Below are 27,780 nucleotides of genomic sequence, written 5' to 3'. Positions count from 1 at the left end.
AAATTGAAAATCCATATTCTGAAATTGGAGCATACTCATGAGGACCAAAGTTGTCCATTTCCATGTTCATATATCTTTTTTCAATAGCTGTATACTTATCAATCAAAATACAAATTTGTGTACACACTTATTTGAAAAATGTGTGTTTTATTCATATTTTATTGACAACTAACTGCTTCTGTAATAATCACATTTTCATACAATTTAAAAAGTTTTTCATGCATGCAGAAGTCATCAAAACTTTAAACTGAAAACCCTTTAAGGAATTATCTTCATGACAACTTTTGGAATTATTGATCAATATTTTAAAGGAATGACTGTAATATTTTTTCTGTCTATCAGGAAATAACATCAAAAATGTGGTGCACACTGAATAACCTGATTAGGGGGTTATTTAAAAGTGTGCACAACATTTTTTTTATGTTATTTTGAATAGACAGAAAAAATCTGACAGTTATTTCTTATAATTTAATTCTAAATTCCATTTTAAACCGGAGGAAACCATGAAAAAACGTTGATGATGTCATGGTCACATGACTAAGTTATGTCTATCGGCTGATAAACAAAACAATGTCAGCCAATCAGAAGACGTGTTACATCCAAAATTAAGTTATAGTGAAATAAAAATGTAAAATCACCTCTTTTCTTGCCCATCTTTCTACCAGAAACTTTTTATCATTATCTTCTTTCTCTAACAATCTACAAAGTTCACCCTACAAGTAAAAATCAATCAACACTTTTTATAACTTTTATAACTGGTTAAAACTAAAAGTATCACATGATTATAAATGCACTTCACACATATCATTGTACTGGCAAGTGTATACAGGAGTCTACATATGATTGGAAAATATGTTGTTGCTCTTAGTTTGTGTATATGCACTGGATTTTGAATGTATTTTATTGGTATCTGCTAAGGTGCAAACTTTCTAACAAAGAACTGTGTCATATTCTGTATTTTGATGAAGCAGATAAATTGAATAAAATTGAGAATGGAAATGGGGAATGTGTCAAAGAGACAACAACCCGACAAAATAAAAAACAACAGCAGAGGGTCACCAACAGGTCTTCAATGTAGCGAGAAATTCCCGCACCCAGAGTCGTCCTTCAGCTGGCCCCATAACAAATATATACTAGTCCAGTGATAATGAACGCCATACTAATTTCCAAATTGTACACAAGAAACTAAAATTAAAATAATACAAGACTAACAAAGGCCAGAGGCTCCTGACTTGGGACAGGCGCTAAAATGCGGCGGGGTTAAACATGTTTGTGAGATCTCAACCCTCCCCCTATACCTCTAACCAATGTAGAAAAGTAAACGCATAACAATACGCACATTAAAATTCAGTTCAAGAGAAGTCCGAGTCTGATGTCAGAAGATGTAACCAAAGAAAATAAACAAAATGACAATAATACATAAATAACAACAGACTACTAGCAGTTAACTGACATGCCAGCTCCAGACTTCAATTAAACTGACTGAAAGATTATGATTTCATCATATGAACATCAGGCACAATCCTTCCCGTTAGGGGTTTAGTATCATACCATCATAACATATATGAGAAGAACATAACCCGTGTCATGCCAACAACTGTTTTTAGAATAAATGTGTTTAGTTCCGATGCAAAGACCTTATCAGTGACTCAATATTAACGCCAAAATATGCAATCTTTAATGACTTGACAACAGTATCGTAATTATATCCCTTCTTAATAAGTCTATTCAAAGGTTTTGTAAGTTTCTGGGTGAATACTGACACCTTTGTGCTTTATAAAGAATATTTCCATAAAAAATTGGATGTGAAATACCTGAACGTATTAGAAGTCTGCATGTTGAGCTATATTTACGAATGATGTCTTTATACCGATGATAAAATTTAGTAAATGTTTTGACTAGTTTGTGATATCGAAAACCCTGGTGGAATAATTTTTCAGTAATACATAAATTTCTCTCGTTAAAATCTAAAACATTGTTACATACACGAGCGAATCATACAAGTTGAGATATATAAACACCGTAAGATGGTGACAAGGACACTCCACCATCTAAAAACGGATAATTAACGATAGGAAATGAAAAATCATCCCTTTTATCATAAATTTTAGTATTCAGCTTTCCATTAGTGATATAGATATTAAGATCAAGAAAAGGGCAGTGGTCATTGTTAGCATTAGCTTTATCTAAAGTAAGTTCAACAGGATAAATTTCATTAATATACATACTGAAGTCGTCATTATTGAGAGCCAAAATATCATCCAAATATCTAAAATTATTATTAAATTTGTTTATCAGATGTTGTTTCGATGGGTCTTTGCTTATTTTTGTCATAAATTGTAACTCATAACAATACAAAAACAGGTCCGCAATAAGTGGTGCACAGTTAGTCCCCATTGGAATTCCAATAATCTGACGATATACGGAATCCCCAAAGCGAACAAAAATGTTATCTAGTAAAAATTCAAGGGCATATATAGTATCAAAGCATGTCCAATTAACATAGTTTTTTTGTTTATTGCTACTAAAAAATGACCTAAAAGAGTTTGAACATATATATTCACATTCTGATTTTTTGAATGCCCATTTAATTAGGTGTGTGAAATTTTTCTTAATTAGAATGTGAGGCAATGTGGTATAAAGGGTAGAAAAATCAAAACTTTGAACAGATTAAAAATCACCAATATAAGCATGCAATTTATCAAGTACTTCCAACGAGTTCTTGACACTCCAAAAGTAATTTATTCCACTATTTTCGAAGGCCTTATTTGAACAATTCATTATCAGGTTTTTAATTGTACCAAGTGTGCTGGTAAGAAGAATAGACAATTTAGTAGTTGAACAATGGCTTGAAGACGAAATAAATCTATATTTGTAAGGGGTTTTGTGTAGCTTCGGAAGCCAATACATAGTTGGGACTTTCATTGTATTTGGCTCTGCTTGTAAAGCGGTGGCTAAAAGTTTATGTTTGTTACAGAAACCTTTATGACAAAGGTAATTCAGATTCCACAAAAAAATCTACTTTACAAATATAAAGGCTCACATCAAAGAAAATACTTTCAAAAAACAAAATTTGGCCTTTCAAATTCTGCATATGTGAAAATTGATTAAACAAGCTGTACTATTATTAACACATGCAACCACAATCTCATATTAATGCAGTACATTTTAAAGGTTTTCTTAAAAACCAGAGGTAGAACATCAAAGGAACTGAAACGTTTTAATACAGTATGGTATACATAGATAAATATAGGAGTATACTTGTAGTGGCTGAGTAAAATGTCAATGAAATGTGTTATGGAAAGATGATGTAGGTGAACTTAAAATAAAACTGTGGTTAACAAGTATACTCCCTCTTTTAAAGCAAGGATATAATAATTGTTTTTATAAGTTAAGGAATTCCGTGTTTTATTTACCTGAACTCTCATAATCATTTTCTCAAACTTGCATCTCATCTCGTCAGGATTCTGAAAAAAGGATGTCAGTAACTATTATAAAATTACTCAAGTTTGTTTATTTCACTTAAAATGAATACATTATGCACTAAATACTGGAATAGTTCTGATTTAAGGGGGCTCGCGGGTCTAAATCGAATTTTTTTATTTAATATAGGATTTCGCTATATTTTTTCATAAATGAACTTTATCTTATACTTAATAGAAAAATGAAATAAAAAAAATGGGGTCACCGTTCATTTACGCTCACAATCTGCCTTGGAAAAAGAAGCATACATTTTTGTTAATGTCCTTTTTTTCTGTTGAACTAATTGGAGAAATAGCGGTAATATCGAAATAAAAAAAATAACCAAATTACAGAAATCGCTTAAATTTTACAATTATTTAGTTAATGTACAGCTTATTCGAAAACAATTATAAAAAATATAGGTCACCGATGAGTTAAAAAAGATATTTCAATTTTAATGCCAAAAAATGGCATTTTTGCACCTAAGGGAGATAATTTGGAGCTTTTTCAATGATATCTACATTTTAAAAGTCACCTGGGGCCAACACGAATTGATTTTTTTGGAATGATTTTTGTACCATATGATAAAGTAACAACTACTAAAGGTTATAAATAAAATTGTAATGAAAAATAAATGTTTAATTTTTTTTCTTAAAATCTTATACCCGCGAGCCTCCTTAAGGCTCAATAATATTGTCTTTAAATAAACTATTCTTAAAATTTCAATCCGTTTATAAGTACTGTGACCCTCACATCTGATTTCCTTTAAAATTATTTACAAAAGTCCTGTCCTTTACAAAGTACTCTTTATGTGCAAAGTCTGGTGAAGGTTAGGCATATTCAACTTGGAAGTCATCCCTTCGTTAGTTTTACAGAAGCCATTCTGAGTAGGTTGACCGTAATGGAATATCCATTTCACAGATGAAAACAAATCTACAATCCTGTACCCTTTTTCTGAATGTCACCTACTGACTTGTTACCGGGTTTGTAATAACATGAGCAACACAAGGGGTGCCACATGTGGAGAAGGTACTGCTTACCCTTCCAGTAACCTGGAATCCCCCCCCCCCCCCCCGTTTTTGATGGGGGTAAACTAGGGGTTCCTGTTGCTCAGTCTTTAGTTTTCTATGTTGTGTTTTGTGTACTATTGTTTGTCTATTGGTCTTTTTTTTTTTTTTGTCATGGCATTGTGTGTTTATTTTCAACACATAAGTTTGAATGTCCCTCTGGTATCTTTTGTCCCTCTTTTAAAACAAATTATGTCTACATCAATTTAAAAATAATTTTCATGAAGTTCTCTAATTTGTCAAAATTTTAGCTGTGACCATAACCTTTAACCAAATATGATGACCTCAAAATCGTTTGATGTATTCTTGGTATCCATTAATTATCAAACTTTGAAACTAGAAAGGTCAAATTTGGACATATGGTTTTAAAGGTTACATCATAAAACCAAATTAGGTTTTTTAATAGTTTCTTTTTTTAAAGTACTAACAGCAGCTGCCATGTTATATTGCAGTACTGAAACCAATACTGTAAATTCAGAAATTATTGTGATGTTTTTATTATTGTGAAAACTGCTACAGGATGATAATTGCAATAATTTAAACTCCCATTTTGAATTTTTGTGTATGAATTAAACAGGATTTTTCTCAATATGATAAAATTAAAATAGGATTATAGTCTAAAATCACAAAAACACAATAATAAATGCACACAATAATTTCTGAATTTATAGTATTCAATATCAGTACAAACTATTTACCTCTTCCAGTAATTCGATACTGGTAATAGGATCTGACATCCATGCTGACTTGATTCTTGAACTGTTGGAACTTGCAGCATTGACCTTAATATGCAAAAAAATATAGCCTTTAAACTATCAGATAAGAAATACCCTGTCATTATTTGTATACATTTTTGTATTGTTCAGAGGAGTGAAAATACAGATCAAGAAGTAAAAAGTAAGAAATGAAACATTTTGTCAGAAAAAAAATATATAGTACTCAAAGTAAGTAATAAAAGTGTATAAGAATAATAAAGAAATTGGCTCTGTGTGTTGTCTTTTGATCATTAAAAAGTCTCTATTCAATTCCATAAATTCCATGAAAGTTTGATAAAGTTATTGAAAATCTTTAACCACAGACTGAACCGAAATGTTGATGACAGTAAAAATAATGGATTAGGATCACTATGTCTGACAGTATCACTTCTGTGACTTAATTCAAACTAATCAAAATTTAAACCAATATGGAAATATCAATGAAAAAAAAACTTGCATTGAAAACTTCCTCATTTAATTTGTGTTCAGAGGCATGACATTTTCAAAAATTAAAAATTCCAATATTTTAATAATAATGGATTATCTGCCCTTTGACCATTTGTTATCTTTTGTCTTCATTGTTATTTTAAATTGATCCATATACAGTCAAGTGAATATATTCTGTTTGTTCTTAATGTGAGGCATTTAAAATAATAACAAACAAATTGTAGACCCAATCAATTGAATACTTAGAGAAATAGTTTAACATTTAAAAAAGAATGAAAGACTTTGATTTTTAAAATTCAAAATCAATTTTCAATTTTGCAAATTGTAAATTGCATCAACGGATATTGAGTGGGTTTTCTTTGAATAGATAACAAGATGATAAATGGAAAATTTGACAAAGAACTCATATAGAAATTTTATGCTATACATGAATGTGTTCAAAAAGAAATTTTTTTTTTATAAATTTTTGCTACTTAAACAAACTAAAAAAAATAAATATCTGATCATTCTGATTAATGAAATACAAATTACTAATTGAAACACAATAAGCTGAGTTTAGTTCTATTAATCATATTAAACTATGGAATTAAGCAAACAATAATCCATCAATCAACCATTTTGGTGTTAAGCAAGCAATAATCAATCAATCATAGGGTTTACACGGTATGATTTCTTATCTGATTTCCATCCAATTTTGTTTACCTATAACGTCATTTTTTGACAGACATCACATTTGTGTGAACACTAAATTGTGATTTGGTTTAGTTACTCAAATGGAAAATGGTATTGTGTGAACAGAACAGTAACTATTTACCTGGGCAACAGTATTAAATCTTATTGATAGTTGTTGTTTTAAACGCCACATTTAAGCGTTTCTTTTGGCTATTTCGTGGCAGCCATTTTTAATTGGTGGAGGAAACCAGGGTGTGCAAAGAAAACCACTGACCTTCGACGGGAAAACTGACAATCCTTGTTAAATAAGATTGGAGTGGAGGGCACCTGCACAAGCGGGGTTCGAACAACCAACTTCAGTATTGACTGGCTAGTGACAACAGTAGTAGAACTATTTAGACAACTTGGTCATAGAGGCCCCCATATCTTAATGAAATAAGATTAAAAATCATACTGTGTAAAAACTTCTTCGACTACTACTCTATGCATATATTACCTTTAATCTTTGCTGGTAATATATAAACAGTGATCCAGAAACTGCACCCACAGCAGCATATGTTTTCCTAGAAAATAAAGAAAGAATGGATAAACAGAATTTAAATAAACATCATATTACATTACATTAAATACTGAAGGAAAAGTATTACATAAAATAGTATTAACAAAAATACAGAACTCAAAGAGAAAACAAGAATGTGTTCAAAGTACATGGATGCCCACTCGCACTATCATTTTACATGTTTAGTGGACCATGAAATTAGGGTCAATTCCTTAAATTTGGCATTACAATTAGAAAGATCATATCATAGGGAACATGTGTACTAAGTTTCAAGTGGATTGGACTTCAACTTCATCAAAACCTACCTAGACCAAAAACTTTAACCAAAACTTTAACCTGAGCTTCACACTCTCTTTGTCTTTGTTCAGTGGACAAAGAAATTGGGGTCAATACTTTAATTTGACAATAGAATTAGAAAGATCATATCATAGAGAACATGTGTACTAAGTTTCAAGTGGATTTGACTTCAACTTCATCAAAAACTACCTTGACCAAAAACTTTAACCAAAACTTTAACCTGAGCTTCGCACTATCTTTTTTCTTTGTTCAGTGGACCATGAAATTGGGGTCAAAACTTTAATTTGGTATTTAAATTAGAAAGATCATATTATGGGGAACATGTGTATTAAGTTTCAAATTGATTGGACTTTTAACTTCATCAAAAACTACCTTGACCAAACACTTTAACCTGAAGCGGGACGAACGAACGGACGGATGAACGAACAGACAGACCAACTGACAAACGTATGGACGGAAGGACGCACAGACCAGAAAACGTAATGCCCCTCTACTATTGTAGGTGGGGAATAAAGACAAAACAAAAGAAAAGTCCATAACACCAGACAAAATCAAACACACAAGCACAATGAATAATAACTTTCGCTATATCATTACAAATTCAGAAAATGGTGTGACTATGAGATCAAGTTTAAAGACAGTGGATCAGAGTTTATTACTTTAGAAAATTGATTTAAAAAAAAACAGTCGACATTAAACAAGGGGAAAGATCTTAATAATAAATTAAGTTAGACATACCATGCTGAAGGTTTTGGTACAGATCTCAAAGTAGAGAACTGTCTAATGCAGTACTGTATCTTCTGTAAGGGTCTCATCCTACAAAATAAAACAGAGAATATGTCATGTAAATTATTGGTAAAATTAAACTGTAACACAACATAGTAAAATAAAGCCTGAACATTACGAATCCTACAAAAAATCAGAGGGGGATCTCAAGGGCTTAACAAGGGTAAACAGATCCTGCTCTACATGTGTCACCCATTGTCTTGATTTTGTTATTCATTTATATATTAAGCACAATTCTGGTGATGAGTCTAATTAGGGAAGACATACCATTAGTATTTTATTTTTCAAACATTAAATGTCCATTTAACATGTTTAAACAAAGTGATCCAACAAAAGGCAATTTTATCCATCCAAGATAGATTGAATACTATTTAAAACAATTCTAACAAAGTATTGATCATTTATTACTGCAGTGAAACAAAGGGAGACAATCACCCTCCCTTTACTTGAGTATGCATTTTTATAATATATAAAAAAGAAGATGTGGTATGATTGCCAATGAGATAACTCTCCACAATAGACCAAAATGACACGGAAAATAACAACTATAGGTCACTGTACAGCCTTCAACAATGAGAAAAGTAGTTGTTAGTGAGCCCTTGCTGGTTCACTAAGCTACATAATTGTTTTCATTGTATACAGATATAATTTTGATATCAAATTTATCAAAGTTTATTCAAATAATAATAAATAAATGATTTTTTTTAAGATGGACAGTCATTATAATTTTGCTGACAAAAATCCTAGACTCTTTCTATCATCATGATCATGCTTATACAAGACGAAAAATCTGAGGACAGGGAAATCATAATTTATGTATCACAAATGACAGTATTCTGTTCTAAATTGGTAAATGTTGAAGAAAAAAAGTTCTCTTTACCTATTTATAAATTGTTTGAATATTTTAGTAATATGGCCTGGAGAGTATATATGGCTTATAATTTATTTTAAGTACTTTTGAGAATTGTGGTCTATCAAATATATGGATCTTCCAGTGTCATATTCCCTTAGATTGGATAGAAAACTGTGTAGAACATAGACTATAAGACCAATTTCAGCAAGAATGTTTGTCTGACATTTTAATACAAAATCAACAATTTGTTATTAAAAATTTACGAATTAGTTCAGTTTTGAGTGTTATTTATTGATACTATACAGGTATATAATGATTTTTTTTTACGAAAATTCAAATGTGGCTGTAATCCTTTGCCCATTGAATCGGGCAGGGGGCATAAAATACATAAGAGGGAGGGTTGAGATCTCATAAACATGTTTAACCCTGCCCCATTTTTGCGCCTGTCCCATGTCAGGAGCCTCTGGCCTTTGTAAGTCTTGTATTATTTTTAATTTTAGTTTCTTGTGTACAATTTGGAGTTTAGTATGGCGTTCATTATCACTGAACTAGTATATATATTTGTTTAGGGGCCAGCTGAAGGACACCTCTGGGTGAGGAAATTTCTAGCTGCATTGAAGACCTGCTGGTGACCTTCTGCTGTTGTTTGCTCTATGGTGGGGTTGTTGTCTCTTTGACACATTCCCCATTTCCATTCTCACTTTTATAACCAGGTGCTCCGCAGGGTGCAGCTTTAAAGGAACCCAGTGGTTGAACCCTGAAAAGTTGGGGCAAATTTGGTCACAATATTCAAGCTTAATTCTGTCTGAATTTGGATTGTGATCAAATTTTTGACATACATGTAATATAGGTTTTTTTTCACAAAATTAATGTGGTTAAAGATCTGACAAATCTATTGCACAAATGAAGATTTCTTCTTGAAACTTTTCAAAATTTGAAAAATTTTGAAAAAAAGGAAGCCCTTCAAAAAATGGTAAACAAAAAATTCCCCCCATTTTTTTGAAACCCCTTGGAGCAATTACCCTTAAACTCAATCCCATGCTTTCCATTGCAGGATTGAACCCCAAAAACTGTGAATAAAATTAAGTGAATATTTCTGGACAACACCTTCCTTATTTAACTCTTCTTGTGTAAATACTGAAAAAAATCTGGACAACCCATTCCTCATTTTACTGTTTTTGCTTAAAATACTTAGTTGAAAATACATATTAAACAAATCTATTAAACTTGGGTGCCGAATTGACTATATCAAGTACCGATTTAACCAGGTGCCGATTTGACTATACTGGGTGCCAATTTAACCAGGTAGCCGATTTGACTATACTGGGTGCCGATTTAACCAGGTGCCGATTTTACCAGAATTCCTCATTATCTGAATAAGAATTATCTAACAATCTATCGAGATATATTGACCAAACACAGACTTACATTATCACAGAAAGCTGTTGTTGAGAATTTTCTTTTGATCATAAAATTATTATTTACTTTCTCTTCTGTCGTCGTAAGAAATATACATGTGTAAATAGAGCAAAGAGTTCCACTTTTTGAGCTTTCACCTTTTTAGTTTTACGTGTCATATACATATAACACGGCTGTCCGAATGAAAAACTATATGGTTAATTACAGTTGTCAACAGTTTCATCAACACAAATTCAAAAATTTAGCATAAATATTTGAAGAAGCTTTGAAGTATAATGCTCAAAACCACATCATTGTCTCCAAAACATGGGAATATAATTTGCGTTTTGGTGTTTATTTTGTTACATGGGCGCTGACATCTTGATTTTACAAATTACACAGTAAATATAAAAAAACGAATTTAAGCGTAGTCTCATCATCAAATCTTAATTTCGTAGATTCAAAATTTTCATTTTATCACTGATAACATGAATACATAATTCAATCTGTATTTTCATATAATAATATTGTATTTTTCAGAATAATAGAGATGTGAAAAGATGATAAAAAATTGTTTCGTTTTTGTTAGTACTTTGTATTTTATAAAAACAGAACTTGATAATTAGAGCATAAACTCAATGTTCATCCGGGTTCCTGTCTGTCAAGTAATAATATTCAGGCAAAATGGAAGAACGTGTCAACGGCTCGTTACATGTACAGAGATTTAATTGGAAATGGCTAAAATGAATAAGAAGAAATTTAATATTAAGGGTGTGTTCGACGGCATACGATTCTCCGTCGGCGCTCAGCAAAAATCAGAAAATGAGATCGAAGAGACGTTACGAACAGATCACTTTCAAGTTTGCAACGTAAGTTCATCAACATCATTTTTGCATCTGATTGTACCACCTTTCAAATCAAATCATTTTACTGTACCATTTTGCTCTCATTTCTCCCATTAATTTAAATTTGTCTTTTTCTTGTTTACAGACTGTTAGACATGGATTTCCTTATCAACCAACAGCAGTAGCATTTGATCCTGTGCAGCATCTTCTTGCTATCGGCACAAAAACAGGCTGGCTCAGATTGTATCCTTAAATACTGTTCATGTATTGCATTATTTTTCAAGCACGCTTTTTGGGATTAGTGCTATTAGAAATGATTTGGATTATTTACATTTAAGATAATGGAAGGAAAAACAGTTGACATTGAAAAGGTAGGTGGCATTTCATTAAAATATCATGAATATTGACAGTTGTAAAAAAAATCTGGTGTTAGCATAGTAGAGGTTTTTGGATCAATATTACAATATATAAGTGAAGTACATGAGGCACTAAAGGGTCAACAAAGCCTTGAACTCTATAAATATTTACTGTTTTAGCATTTGTGAGCTAATGTTGTTTATAATTTTAAAAAATATACATATTATATTTAAGTGAAACATAATAAGAGAGATTATAATATTTTAAAAATAGAATATGTGAAGATCTGAAGAAGTTGCAATGAAATATCTAAAGTATAATTCCTGGTTCATGCTGTTATAAATGAAAACAACCTAATTAGGTTGATGTGAACTCGTTGTTATCCAGTCAAAGTTACGATTTAATCTTCTTTTCTTACATGTAGTATAAAAATCAAGTATAAATTATACAACTGCAAATATTATCAGCTGATAAAAGGCTCATTATCCTTTGAACGCTGGTATCATCTATGTATACATTATATGTTATATTCAATTAAAATCCAACTGTAAACCAGAGAAAAAAAATTTAAAAAAATTTAGTCCATATATATTATATATTCTACAAAGTTGTCAATGATACTGGGGTTTCATTTGTTATATTATTACACTGTAAGACTTTGCAACTCATAGCCACATGTACAAACGTACATGTATGTGATGAGCAAGAATTGTTTACTTTTGTTTCCTTTTTAGATTAAATTGTACAGTCATTCACATACTTTGCTTGTACATGTACATGTATGTTAAACAATAATTACATGTATCATAATCACATGATGATTAATATTCATTGTAACAGAAGTTACATTATACACATGTTATATATATACATTGTAAATACAATGTATTTATAAAATACAACATTGAAGGAATACTGTCATTCGGTTTAGAATTGATACATGTACATTTGTAGTTGAACTGAAGATCAAAATTACAAAACATGTTGACTGCTTTACAATCTATCCAGATTTAGAGGAATCCCGCCCCCGGAGGTGGCCCTCAGCTGGCACCGAAATAAAATTGAGTGCTAGTTCAGTAAAAATGGATGTCACACTAAACTCCAAAACATATTTATGAACTTAAATAAAAAAAAACCATACAAGACTAATAAAGAACTACTAATAAAGACATGTTTTGTGAGATCTCAACCCTCCCCATCCTCTAGCCATGCTAGCCAACTTAGAATAAAGTAACACATTGCAATACACACATGTCATACATTTGTACTTCAAAACTTTTGTCTTAGTTAGGTCAGACTTTTAATCCAGTATTGCAATTTCTGAATAACCTGTTACTATTGTAACATACATGTACTAAACAGGCAAACATCTGACATGCAGCTGAAAACCTAATATTCCTGAAAGTTTTAGACACTTAAATAAATGTATCATGTAACAGGGATTATGTGAGTCTGCACCAAAATCTTTTCCCAACATGAACTACATGTACCTGAACTAGTCTGAAGACCAACATTCTGACAATTTTCCTATGTTTATAAACAAATATTTACAAAAAGTTATTAGCCAGCATAAAATTTTACTAAAAAAATAAAGATTATATGCAAATAAGGGTTCTGACCCAGATTTTACTGACCATTTAACATGTAAATTTGATAGCATGAGTGGGGCTTGGGTGTGACCTGTCCTATATGGACATGAAAAATTTATTCTTGTGCTAAGTATTTTAGTTTTAATTGAAGATTTTTATCACTAATTGTGGTAATTATTCACCAGTCCAAGTGGAGGGGGTATTTAGTTTTACCCTGGTCTGTTATATGAAACTTGTATACATGTATATCTCCCAATTGATACAATATGCCCAGGCTTGTATTTCCTATCATGATTTCCTTGATAGAGGATTGCTACTCACAAGGAAGCTATTAAACCAACAGTTTCAAATGGTGAAGTTGAAGTCATCCCTTCGTAAATCTTACTGACGCCACCACAAGTTGGTTGACCGTTATGGAATAACCGTTTCACAAATGATATCGGATATGTTCCTTACATGTATGTCGTAACTACAATACCCTTCCCTTTTCACAAATGTGACCTACCGAATTAGACTATTTACGGGATTTGTAATAACATAAGCAACATGACAGGTGCCACATGTGGAGCAGGATCTGCTTACCCTACTGGAGCACCTGAGATAACCCCCAGTTTTTGGTGGGGTTCTTGTTGCTTAGTCTTTAGTTTTCTATGTTGTGTCTTCTGTACTATTATTATTTGTCTGTTTGTCTTTTTGTTTTTAAACCATGGCGTTGTCAGTTTATTTTCTATCTATGATGAGTTTGACTCTCCCTCTCGTTTCTTTCGTCCCTCGTGTACACAATGACTACATGTATGACCACAAAACAGGCCTGAGGTCAAGTTTGAATTTTGCTGACGTCACTTTAGTTCATGAAATATATTGAATAAAAAAAATCTCAAGTATTGACACATGCATGTACATGTATGCACATTTCAATTTTTTCCATTTTCACAGCTTGCAGTTGTTGAGCTTTAAATAACTACTAAACATGCATGCTTGATGATCAGTTGTACATGTACATTTTACATGTATGAGAGATTTTCATTTATTCATTTTATTTTGATTAAATATCAATGAATATTGATGGTTGCATCAATAAAAGTATATTAGTTCTTGGGACGAGTCTGATTGCAGTATTGCATGTTTGAGAAGTATTTTGTAACCGATTTCTTGTCAAGTTAAAACAAATGCAAAGTAGTGAAATAGAGAATAGTAATTGATTTCTATAAATCTAAAGAGATTGCAGTGCTGTTTGTTCATCTCATTTTTCTTTGAAGAGACTCAGATTATGCTAAACGGTAGACAATGATATCAAAGTTTCTTTCAAAAAAATTGTTTCTTCGTATATACTTAATGTAGTGTAGAAAAAGTCAATAATTTAATCATGCTTTTTATTGATATTTCCATGTAAATGCTGTTATGATTTTTACACTGCATTTGTTTGATTTGTGATCCGCCACCCACAAAGGAAGTTGTATATGCATGAATTCGTAGGTGGGTTAAGTTTATTATTCAATATTTTTATTTTTCTAAAGATTACAAATTACATGTACAGTGCAATAATACAATCTAGAAATATAGGAATTCACAGACATGAAAATTTTATCACATTCATGTACAAATTTATATCATGTATATTCATGATATTTGTGATATTATGTATGTATCTCTCTTAGTCTTGATGCTCCTCAACTATGTCCTTTATTTGGCTTTTAAAACATTTTTTTTATTGAAGCAGCTTGGATGAGTGTTTTGTAGACAAAATAAGGGTAAAGCTAATTACAAAATGATTTGCCTGGTACATGTATCTTTGATAAGATTTTTTTCCATTCCCTTATAGAGACTAGCAGTGGTGGATCCAGGAAGGGGGTGGTTCCGGTGGTTGGAACCCCCCTTTTTTGGGAGGATCAATGCATTTAAATGGGGACATGTAGTTGGAACCCCAATTTGTCCTGGGTTAGGCCCCCCCCCCCCCTATACATGTATATATAAATAATGGTGAAAACATTAAAAATCACAACTTTCAAATCCAATAAAAACACAGTCGGTTGAATCATCTTATCAATCCTGTAATTAATACAAGTCTTATTAACTGCAGCCTTTATACCTTTTGTAGAAGATATATAACTTATAAGACCAAACAAAAAAGTATGTGTGTTAACTGTCACATGCTGAAAAAAAATAGGATAGGTAGGTAGGAATTATTTTTATTTTATGGGAGCAACAATGGGCTTTAACAGTGCCTAATCATTGTTAATAAAAAATGGCCAAAAAACTTAAGGGGAGGGGATAAAGATTAGGGTAGGTCGGGTACAATAAACACACAATTTTTTTTTTGCCTAATAATCAAATGAACACCCATGGAAGTCCTCTGCCTTTCATCACCTCCTCTTTAAATATGTCTCCTATTTAAAAGTAAACATAGTAACTTCTAAGACTTGGGGTATTATTAAATCCTCTTATTGATCATTTTGATAAAAATTCTCATTTAACTCTTTAATTGAATTTTTCTATTTGTAGATAGATTAAGGTACTTATTGTAGGTAACATACATTTTCAATTAAAAACATATCTAGTTTAATTTTTTCTTCAATTAAGTTTATTTTTCTACTTTTTCCAAGCTTTTATAATGTTGATTCATTAAAAAAATTGAAACCACAAACACGTGTCGTGAGCTAATGTGAAAATTTGAAGCATATGTACTTTTTTGTGCATGTACATATTAAGTGCCTTTGTGAATAAATTCCATACAATACATGTATGCATACCAAACTACATTTTAATTTCATATTCAAAGGTAATATCTATATGCACATCTTTTAAATGAAACATTATGGCTGAAAATTAGATTTTACATTGTATATTATAGACTGATAAGTGTTTTTAAATGCAGCAACATTAATTTTGTACAGGATAAATTATCTCATTCATGTCATTGGAAGCTATTGGATTTAATATGTTTATTATGGAAGATGCAGCGATGCACCAATTGCTTTAAGAACAGTGACCTGATACGTGTATATTCAAAATCCCTTCCCCTACTCTAACCTCTCTCCCTCCCCCTTCTACTGCCACCTCACTACCCCCTTTCTCCCAGACAAAAATCTGTCCATATTTTCCCCATCATATGCCTATTTTAAGTCCCCAGTCTTTCCCTTGGATCAATCACCCCTACCTTCTGCTCAATGACCCTGACTTTTTGCGGATCCAGGGGGGGGGGGCTTTTGCAGCATGACTGGAGAGGGCCCCTTAGGTCAGTCAGCAGGCCCCCCTAATATGAAAAGTTCTGGATCTGCCACTGCTGACCTTACCCCTGTCCATCTCCTCTTTTAAGGACCTTAAATAATGTCTAACATGACTGTGATGCTCATTACAAAACATTTTCTCCTTTTGATGAAAATATTTACAGCGTACATTCATATATATATATATATATATGTATATATGTGGTTGGAGGATTCTTATAACTGCAAGCATATAACATCAATCATAAATACAAAATACTTGAAATTCAGACATTTTCCTCCTTACAAATTAATAGCTATTTAAAGGAATTTTAGTGGCATTGTGAAAATATAATTGAACTAGCTTAGCTAGTTAGGAATTGACCTCACTGTCAAACACACACAACTTGTATTGATTTTCTCTTCATGTAGCTGTATGTCTTTTGCAAAAGATCCACAGATTGTCAAGATCAGTTTTGTCTGATGGGCTGTAGTGACTCTTGTGCAAGAGAATGACAATGAACGAGAAATAAATAGAAGAGAAAACAAGGAGACCCTCCACATTTTAATTTGATGCTTTGAAATTTAAAGAAGAGCACACTTTTCTAAAAACTTAAAAACATGAAAATTATGTGGAAATATTTATTTGTTCAAAAATTTAGCTTCATTTATAAAAGTAATAGATGAATAAAGAAAAAGTATATATTTACAGTGAAATTGCTTAAGGCCAAATAGAATAATATGTGTGTTTCCTATTACATCTTTGAAAAAAATAGAGTAGGTATATATTATTAGCTATATGAGGGTAATTTATTTTATTTTACATTTTTTTTTACATTGAGTCTATGGGAGAGAAATTCTGAATTTAACAGTGCTTATTGAAAAATGACAAAAATAACATTAAGGTAAGACATTCCTAAGCTTAAAATATAGGATAGGTATGGAAATAGGAAACACATATGCTTTTATTTGGCTTAAGAGGTTGACCATCTGATTTACAAAATTGTAAGCAGAAACCAAGGCAATTATTTTAATGTACCTTTATCTATCCAATAGGCCAAAATAAAAGAAAACCGGCATTTTGGGTTTCCCATGCCGGGTATACCCTACTGACATTACTGTTTTGTGTCAGATTATCTGACGTTTTTGTGTGTGTTTTTTTGGTATAGTGAATTTTGACAAAATTGCGTGCAGTCAAATACACACCATGTAAAAAAATCAAGTAATTTTAAAAATGAAAAATCATACAAGTCTGACATGCCTGAAGCCTGCTTAATTTTTCTATAGGAAAAAACTCAAAACATACCATTTAAGGGGGTTCGCGGGTCTAAATCATTTATATAGGATTTCTCTATATTTTTCTATAAATGAACATTATCTAATAGTTAATAGAAAAATAAAATAAAAAAATGGGGTCACCGTTCATTTGCGCTCACAATTTGCCTTCGAAAGAAGCATACATCTTTGTAAAAGTGTTTTTTTTCTGTTGAACTAATAGGAGAAATAAAGGTAATATCGAAATAAAAAAAAGAAATTTATTACAGAAATCGCTCAAATTTTACAAAGATTTAGTTTAAGTACAGCATATATCGAAATTATATTAAAAAATATAGGTCACCGATGAGTTAAAAGAGATATTTCAATTTTAAAGCCAAAAAATGGCATTTTTCCACCAAAGGGAGATAATTTGGAACTTTTTCAATGATGTTTACATTTTAAACATGTTAAAAGTCATTTGGGGCCAACACGAATTAATTGTTTCGAATGTTTTTTGTGCCATATGATAAAGTAACAACTATAAAAGGTAATAAATAAAATTTGTAATGAAAAACAAATGTTTAATTTTTTTCTTAAATTTTTATACCCTCGAGCCTCCTTAAGACTTTTCTTTGGTCTTACTGTAATGTAATTATTTTTTTGAAGCTTCTAAATAGTCTGAATGTGCATGTACATGTACTACATAGATATAGGAAGATGTGGTGTGAGTGCCAATGAGACAACTCTCCATACAAATAATAATTTAAAAAGTAAACCATTATAGGTTAAAGTACGGCCTTCAACACGGAGCCTTGGCTCACACCGAACAACAAGCTATAAAGGGCCCCAAAATTACTAGTGTAAAACCATTCAAACGGGAAAACCAACGGTATATATGTACACATTTCACTATTGCATAATTTATATATACAATTTGTATATATACATGTACATGCATATTATCATAAAAAAAAAACAACTAGATAAAAAAAAATAATTGTATACTTCATTGACAAAAATGATTGATAGGTTTCCTTTAGACATTTAATTCTAAAAATCATGGCATTAATGCATAGTCAGATCAGTGTATCATGGACAAAGCATTATAACTGATAAAAAATAGGTAGATGGACTTCAACAATTCAGAAGAAAGGACATATATGGTAATTTTTCAGATTACTTCAAATGTGACATTTAATTGCATTCGTATAAATATATATATGTACATGTAATAATTGGTAAAAATGAAGGTCATTATATATATATAATTATCACCTATCTATTGATCAATAGTATATACCGAGAATGTACATGTACATTTGTAGATCCATTTTAATATTTTCATCTAATAATATTACCTACACAACATGTACAACACTGCATAGTTTATATTTAAAGAATTGCTATATATATAAAATAATTTTTAAATGAAGGCAATATATTCAAATCTATTTTATGAAAACACAATACAATCGGAGACATGTGGTGAATGCTGTTTTGCATATATGTGTCATTATATCATTTTGTAAAATTGATATATAATGTATAAAGTAAATTGTCCTATTGAACTAGTTTTCCCTCACCAAAACGTTCCAAAATTTATACTTTTAATAATGGGGAAATATTTTAATGGATATAAACCACTTCATATAGTATTCAATGGTGTTCATGGATAAGTTATATTTAAATTTTTATTTTGAACTTTGTTATGCTATCGATCTGATTGCATTGACCATTTAAACCTTTATGTGTTATGATTTTTTTATGCCCTTAAAGGGGCATTAAGTTTTACTCTTGGCAGTCTGTCTGTATGTACCACTACCAATATTGGTTTCTGTTCTCTAACTTGAGTTTGCCTCAACCAAATGTTATGAACCTCATACACAATGCTTATTACCACAAAACACAGATTTTGTTTAAATTTTAGTGGGTCACATTTAGCTTTCTAGAGTAATGTTCCTTTTCAAATGGAAAATTGCTGAAATTTTGATTCCATTCTCCATTCTTTAGTTTGCCTCAAACAACTGTTATAAAACTTATATGCAATGCTTATAACCTCAAAATGCGGATCATTTACAATTTGGGTTGTGTACCTTTTAATTTTCTTGAGTTATGTCCCTTTATAAGGCTGAATGCAGTTGGGGACATCATTGGTGTCATGCTTTTTGAGAAATTCTAGATCCAAATGTAAACGACTGATATAGTTGATGAATTATAACAACATGTTTTCCACAAATTCAGAAGATTTTATCCGCGATATTATTTTCCTACATTAACATGATTAAAACAGAGTTGACCAATAAAAACTGTCCGCCACGAAAAAGCTGAAAAGTGGTGGCGTTTAAACACAGAAAATCAAATCCTGATGTCAGTCATAGTTCTCTCTGTTCATTGTGGCTTCCTCTACCAATTTGATATGTCCTTCATCCTGGTTTAACCACTTTTTGGAATCAAACTACTGTATGAATTGTTTAATGTTTGATATCCTAATATGTATGAAATAATCGTAACTGACTGTTGAGCAACTTACAATCAGTCAACCATGTAATCTTTTATGAATACATTCAATTCACTTCATAGCATGAATTAGAAGATTTAAGATTTGCAATCTTATACTGTCTAACATCAGTTGTTTTCATGTGCAAGCCACATAGTACTTTCCCAAGACAGACAATCAAATCACATATAAATGGCCATTAAGTAGCTTTTGTCTAGTGATATAGACAATTTGATAATGGCTTTGAAATTAAGCAAAGAAAATTTGATTTATTCAGTTACTGCCACAGTCAGTTGCATCAGGATAATATGAAATTAGGTTTATCATGTTTATACTTGTATGCTTGTGGGAAAAAATGTTGCTGGATAGGTTTTCAAAATTTAGAAAATAGAAATTACATAAAGGATTCAGTTGGGGTAACAGACAAAATGACAGAGTAGAAAATAATGAAACAAAAAAGAAAGGAATAGTAAATATAAAGGGTAGATAATGAATGACAGAAAAATAAAGAAAGGAAAAATTTAAAATTAAAAATAAAGTATAAAAATACAGGATGGAGAAAATAAAAGTTTAAAAAACAGAGGCAGATTTAGAGGGGGGCCCCCCTTTTCTGGGAAAAATTTGGTTGGTTATATAGGGAATCACTGAAGCATGACAGTAGCGGGGCCCCTCTTAGGCAGTCAGTGGGCCCCCACTTATGAAAATTTCTGGATCCGCCACTGAAAAATGCAGAATGAAGACCCCCTTCCATGCCCTGAGTCACATTTCAAAAGTATATTTGACAATCAAATTTATAAAATACCTATGATATTTGAAACATGAGAATAGCAGATCAAAGGTACATCAATACCAGCAACACATTGTACAAATAATAAACATTGTTACAAAACATATATATATAGATCTTCAATTAGCACATTGCATGGGAGATTTCACAGATACAATGTACATGTAATAATAGACTTCAAATATTAACAATGATATTTGTGTATATAAGTACAGTATATTTACCTCAGTCAATGTCCTTGGGTGATCTATTGCTTTTTGTTTACTAATTGTAATCGGGTATTGACCTTGTTGGCTTGTATGAAGATTATTGTTGTGTATTGTCCACTCTTAACCATTATAAAAAGAATTTTATGAAACTGACCAAATTAATTATATAAAAACAGCAGTTACAACACTGCCTTTTGTTTGCTAAAATATTTTGCCTATGACCTTGAAGAAAGATTTAAATTATGGTGTACAGCTGTCCTTTCTTGACCATCATGGTCTAGACTTTTGAAGAACTGTTCAATTTGTGTATTTTTCACTGTTGACCATCATAAAGTCACTTAATGAATTTAATAAAAAAAAAGCGGCAGTAAACACAGCTTTTTGTTGACTAAGATAATCAGACATTGACCTTGTATAATGATTATTGTTGTGTGCTGTCCATTCCAGACTTTGAAGGGACTATCCAAATGAAAACAGCAGTAAACACAGCATTTTGTGTACTAATTTAAACAGACTGACCTTTTCAGAATGAAGATTATTGTGGTGTACATATATTGTCCAATCTTGACCATAAAGACTTTTAAGGAACTATCCAAATGAAAAACCAGCAGTAAACACAGCATTTTGTTGACTAAGATAATCAGGTTTTGACCTTGTATAATGATTATTGTTGTGTACTGTCCACTCCTGACCACCATAAAGACTTTTAAGGGACTATATATATATCCAAATGAAAAACAGCAGTAAACACAGCATTTAGTGTACCAATATAAACAGACTGACCTTGAATGAAGATTATAGTGGTGTACATGGTGTATAGATATAGGAAGATGTGGTATGAGTGCCAATAAGACTACTCTACATGTACATGTATTGTCCAATCTTGACCATTAATTATAAGACTTTTAAGGAACTGACCAAATGAAGAACAGCAGTTAACACAGACTGTTTCTATAATATATATATATTGTTATTTACCAATATTTCATGGGTTTTCATCTCATTGGAAATATCGGACTATTAGATACTGTAGATTCAGAAATTATTGCGTGCATTTATTATTGTGATTTTGTCATTATAGACTTAAATGCTAATTTGATTTTTACGATTTTTGAGAAAAATCCTGTTTAATTCATATAAAATTTTTCAAAATGTGAGTTTAAATTATTGCGTTTACAACTCGATCACATTTTTTGTAATAATAAAAACCTCGCGTTAATTTCTGAATTTACATGTACAGTATTCTATTCCAAATTGGCAATTTACCTTGAAGAGTCTCCATGATATTTTGCCCCCATTTTTTATGCACACAGTATTGATATTAGTATCTTATAATTTCTTGTCCATTATCTTGTCAGCGGTCTGTTAAAATGACAGTCCTACTTCATTGATCGGACCAACATTTTCATTTACTGGTAAGTCAATTATTCAACACTGTCATCATCTTGGCAGATTTCATTTGTATAATGGCCTCTGCATTGAATGCTAGCTAAATTTCAATTGTCACCACGTTAGAAAAAAAAATTGACTGATATAATGTTAAAGCTGTTTTTATTTGATTGATAAAATCCTAAAATGTTGATTGTATCGATATATCTTTGAAATGGATGCATGGACTATGGATAGATTTATATCATGTATATAAAAAAGAATATTTGATTATGATATAGGTATATTATAAAATAGATACAAATATGTTGTATATATATGGGTAGTTATGGAAAGTCTGTTATTCTAATATGACGTGCTTCTTTCGCTTTGTGAATAAACCCATGCTCTAAATCCAATAAAATTTGTTTGCACATGCGTATATTGACTACTGCAGAATAATGAATTTGATCAAATTGGCATGGATTTAATTTATTTTATTAACTAAAAACACTTCCAAACATGCACATGTTGTTACTAGTTCATTTATCATGACTGTAATGTGTTGCATTTAGAAATTGACATATTTGACCTAGTTACGACAACCGTTCATGCTGGCTGTTCAAAACTCCTCCCTCTGAAAAATCACAGTGCCAGTCGTTTGCTTCTTAAATTAACAAACAAAAACAGAAGGTTCATGGAAGAGCCTGCACTAACGTTCTACACTTATACACATCGGACATAGAAATGACCTTAATCAAAATGTCCTTATCAGAATCGAAATAATTGATGCAAGCTATAGTTTATTGTAGTTTTAACATGGATAGGCATTATATTCTTGTTATTTTAGCCTTCACTATCGCTCAGGCAAAAATAATCATGAATATGATGCCTACCCATGTTAAAACTACAAGTAAGTATAACTTGCATCAATTATTTCTTAATTAGATTTTACTTGTGTAACCTTGAAAGGCTTGTTTCATATATTTATTAACACACCTAAAAGGATAATCGAATTCAAGCAGAAATAAAATGATGCATTGTGATAAAATTATTATGGATGGTGACTTTTTTGGACTGAAAAAGAGTTGATATATACATGAAAATTAAAAATTCAATTACAAAAAGAGTTCACCATAACATTTTGTTTTGGAAAAATGGATTTACAGTAATTTCATAAAGATTTTGTGAGGGCCTAGGTGAAGCATTATATGTTATATAAGTTGAATACATGTAAATACTATATGCAACCATATCTCTACACATTAATAACCAATAGCTACTGAGAGGACATTTAATGAATTCTTGAATTTTGGTTAGAAAAATATCCATTAATTACATGTAGTATTCTAAATATTATATGCAAGTCAAATTTAATGTATCAGTTGAAGAGGGTGGTAAAGGGGGGTGCTTGCATGGAAAAAAGTGAAATAAGACATAATTTCACGTTGGACGTGAAATAATTTCTTTCATGAACGTTGCACGAAAAATAAATAATTTGATGTCAAAATTAACCTTTTGTGACTGAGTCACTGTCTTCTTGTATATATAAACTCTATGTTTTACTTGGTATTCCCGATTTAGTATACACATTAATGATAAAATTGGTTTACGACTTTTAAAAAAGTGTTTCTTGACGATCCCTGCCAAGTGTTTGAATTTCATTTGAAAAATACTGAGTACGTAAAATAAGCATTTCAAATCACAATGCACGTCAAATTAAATAAGCAGAACACGTTGATCGAGGCACCTGTCTTGCACGACTGAACGTCAAATAAAAAAGAAGAAACACGTTGAACGTCAAATAAAAAACGACAATCACGTTTCACGAAAATAACTCTTTACCACCCTCGTTGAATATACATTTATATTCCACCAAATAGCTTAATCCATGTTTAAAGACTAAGATTACTTGCTGCTTAATGAGAAATTTATGCATCATCATATATATGTATATATGTTCCTAGAACAATGATATAATCATTCAATGATATATATAGATAAATTTTAAAAAAAACAAATATACCAGTAGGGTTTACACTGCATGCGGGTTTACATTGAAATTTACTGTCTAACAGTGAGCATGGTGAGGAAAAAACCAACAAATATACCAGTAGGTTTACACTGCATGTGGGTTTACATTAAAATTTACTGTCGGTGAAATTGAATTAAATTTTCTGTGTCATTGATAAATTTGGTTGAATTAATGAATTAATGGTGGAGATAAATCGGTTCCATTGATCCGTTAGGAAATAGAACAATACTTAGGCAGTTTGCAGACAGAAAACAAAACGAGATGCGATGAAGATTTGTGAAAATTATATTGGATTGGTATCAGATTGGCATTTTAAGTTAGCTTTTAATGATTCCCTAGGTGTTTTCATTAAATTTGTGGTTAAGATATCTTTAGACATGAAACTGATATTGTTTTGAATTGGGAAAAAAATAAGGTTTGAACGTTTCAAAGCAAATTGTGAAAGTACATGTACCTGTACAAATAATGCAACAATTGTACTTTTGGGAAAATGTTTGGATGGCAGATATAAAAAATTAATAATGTACGTTGAATGAAATATAACATGTACATGTATGTGTGTGTTAAACCAAGGATTTGTATAGTTATACAAATCCTTGGTTAAACTTTCTTTAAACCATTCAAGTATGGAAAATCAGAGTTCTTGAAATCTTTTTTTCTCTGGTGGTCCTTTAAGAAAAAGTGCTGGTCCTCACTATATTAAATAACTATATCTATTACAAAATACCAAAATTTTGTCTGTCCTTTGCTATTTTGGTGGTAAAATCCTTCTGACCACCACTTTTCAAGAACTCTGGGAAATGGAAAAGAAAAGGTAACCCATTGAAAAATAATATAATCTCAGTTAAAAGTTGGTTTTAAAACAGTCTATTGGAAATTATAATGAGGCATAACATGTCACTTGAACAAAGTACTTCCATACTACATGTACATGTATATCTTTTCTTTTACAGGTGAAAGTACTAGTTGTCAGCCTGTGATTGATTATATGAATGAAAAAGATTTAAAAAAGAATAGCTGTTTCCCCAGTATGTTATTATCACTTCAATGTTGATGAAGACATTTAGTTTCAATCATCAGTCAGTGAAATGGTCACCAATTTAAGAGATAATGAGTCTCTTGACCAAGGGTCTGGAAGCGATCATATTTGCCAGTCATGTCCTAAGAAAAACGCTATTTGTCCTAAACGAAAACTAGGGATTTAATTTTTTTTTTTTTTTACAGAAATAATTTTGGTCGTTAGACTCTTCATGACATTTAAAGATCATTCCGATGTATATATTGAATTTGTTATATATTGGAATTTTATAAAAATGTTATTGAATCTCAAATGGAAAAATGTTTGTCTGAAAGAGATAAGAGAAACTCTGCAGACAATGTAATGAGTTTTCTTTGTAAATATCTTACATTATATCTCAATATATAAGGAGAGATATATATTAGAAGAAGGTGAAGAATACATTTATTCTCAATAGATGTTGTACAGTTGTTTGTATATTAGACTGAATAATCTGTCTCACCATGTTTATTTTTGACATTTTCTATTTCCTATTTATCATTTGCATTTTTTATTTTTTTTTATTTATTTATTTTTATACGACCGCAAAATTTGAAAAAATTTTCGTCATATATTGCTATCACGTTGGCGTCGTCCGAATACTTTTAGTTTTCGCACTCTAACTTTAGTAAAAGTGAATGGAAATTTATGAAATTTTAACACAAGGTTTATGACCACAAAAGGAAGGTTGGTATTGACTTTGGGAGTTTTGGTCCCAACATTTTAGGAATTAGGGGCCAAAAAGGGCCCAAATAAGCATTTTCTTGGTTTTCGCACTATAACTAATTTACTTTAGTTTAAGTTAATAGAAATCTATGAAATTTTGACACAAGGTTTATGACCACAAAAGAACGGTTGGGATTGATTTTGGGAGTTTTGGTTTCAACAGTTTAGGAATTAGGGGCCAAAAAAGGGCCCAAATAAGCATTATTCTTGGTTTTCGCACTATAACTTTAGTTTAAGTAAATAGAAATCAATGAAATTTAAACACAATGTTAATGACTACAAAAGGAAGGTTGGTATTGATTTTGGGAGTTAAGGTCCCAACAGTTTAGGAATTAGGGGCCAAAAAGGGACCCAAATAAGCATTTTTCTTGGTTTTCGCACCATAACGTTAGTATAAGTAAGTAGAAATCTATGAAATTTAAACACAAGGTTTATGACCATAAAAGGAAGGTTGGTATTGATTTTGGGAGTTTTGGTCCCAACAGAATAAGGGTCCAAAATTAAACTTTGTTTGATTTCATCAAAATTGAATAATTGGGGTTCTTTGATATGCCGAATCTAACTGTCATGACTGTGTATGTAGATTCTTAACTTTTGGTCCCGTTTTTAAATTGGTCTACATTAAGGTCCAAAGGGTCCAAAATTAAACTTAGTTTGATTTTGACAAAAAATGAATCAGTTAGGTTCTTTGATATGCTGAATCTAAAAATGTACTTAGATTCTTCATTATTGGCCCAGTTTTCAAGTTGGTCCAAATCGGGGTCCAAAATTAAACTTTGTTTGATTTCGTCAAAAATTGAATAAATGGGGTTCTTTGATATACCAAATCCAACTGTGTATGTAGATTCTTCATTTTTGGTCCTGTTTTCAAATTGGTCTACACTAAAGTCCAAAGGGTCCAAAATTAAACTTAGTCTGATTTTAACAAAAATTGAAATCTTGGGGTTCTTTGATATGCTGAATCCAAAAATGTACTTAGATTTTTTATTATGGGCCCAGTTTTCAAGTTGGTCCAAATCAGGATCTAAAATTATTATATTAAGTATTGTGCAATAGCAAGTCTTTTCAATTGCACAGTATTGTGCAATAGCAAGTCTTTTCAATTGCACAGTATTGTGCAATGGCAAGAAATATCTAATTGCACAATATTGTGAAATAGCAATTTTTTTTTAATTAGAGTTATCTTTCTTTGTCCAGAATAGTAAGCAAGAAATATCTAATTGCAAAATATTGTGCAATAGCAAGATTTTCTTTTAATTGGAGTTATCTTTCTTTGTCCAGAATCAACTTAAATCTTTGTTATATACAATATACAATGTATATTCACTTTTTACTACCAACTGATAAATTAAAATAATCTTTACCATTCAGTGATAACAAGCAGTTTTTTAACCGGATTTTTGTGACAAAAATGTCGGTTATTGATTTGGGGATGTACGGCGGGCGGGCGGTCGGTCGGGCGGGCGGGCGGGCGGGCGTCATCAAATGTTGTCCGTGCATTAACTCATGAACCGTTCAACCAAAGCTTTTAAAATTTTAATATGTTGTTAC

General features: G+C 31.2%; 2 protein-coding genes across 9 annotated transcripts in view; one reads left to right on the top strand and one right to left on the bottom strand.

Annotated features, from left to right (window-relative positions):
- LOC139491391 (oxygen-dependent coproporphyrinogen-III oxidase-like) overlaps positions 1–10,699 on the bottom strand; it is a 28,813-nt gene extending 18,114 nt beyond the window's left edge. Inside the window, exons 1-6 of the mRNA XM_071279054.1 lie at positions 10,327–10,699; positions 7,998–8,075; positions 6,900–6,966; positions 5,228–5,311; positions 3,417–3,467; positions 639–713 (exon numbers count right to left, since the gene is read on the bottom strand). Of these exons, the coding sequence (XP_071135155.1) occupies positions 639–713; positions 3,417–3,467; positions 5,228–5,311; positions 6,900–6,966; positions 7,998–8,075; positions 10,327–10,328 (357 nt within the window). The 5' untranslated portion in view covers positions 10,329–10,699. The remainder of the gene's footprint in view (positions 1–638; positions 714–3,416; positions 3,468–5,227; positions 5,312–6,899; positions 6,967–7,997; positions 8,076–10,326) is intronic.
- Positions 10,700–10,910: 211 nt separating this feature from the next.
- Positions 10,911–27,780, top strand: part of LOC139491390 (syntaxin-binding protein 5-like) — a 96,133-nt gene continuing 79,263 nt past the window's right edge. For 6 of the 8 annotated variants that reach the window (XM_071279048.1, XM_071279053.1, XM_071279049.1 and 3 more), the window contains exons 1-2: positions 10,939–11,165; positions 11,287–11,384. In XM_071279048.1, the coding sequence (XP_071135149.1) occupies positions 11,031–11,165; positions 11,287–11,384 (233 nt within the window). In that variant the 5' untranslated portion in view covers positions 10,939–11,030. Of the gene's footprint in view, positions 11,166–11,286; positions 11,385–27,780 lie in introns of all 8 variants that reach the window. The other 2 variants (XM_071279046.1, XM_071279044.1) reach the window with 1 other exon arrangement.

Source organism: Mytilus edulis, chromosome 10 (assembly GCF_963676685.1).
Source record: "Mytilus edulis chromosome 10, xbMytEdul2.2, whole genome shotgun sequence".
In the NCBI taxonomy this organism is placed as follows: domain Eukaryota; kingdom Metazoa; phylum Mollusca; class Bivalvia; order Mytilida; family Mytilidae; genus Mytilus; species Mytilus edulis.
This window is presented reverse-complemented; position numbering and strand designations above follow the sequence as displayed.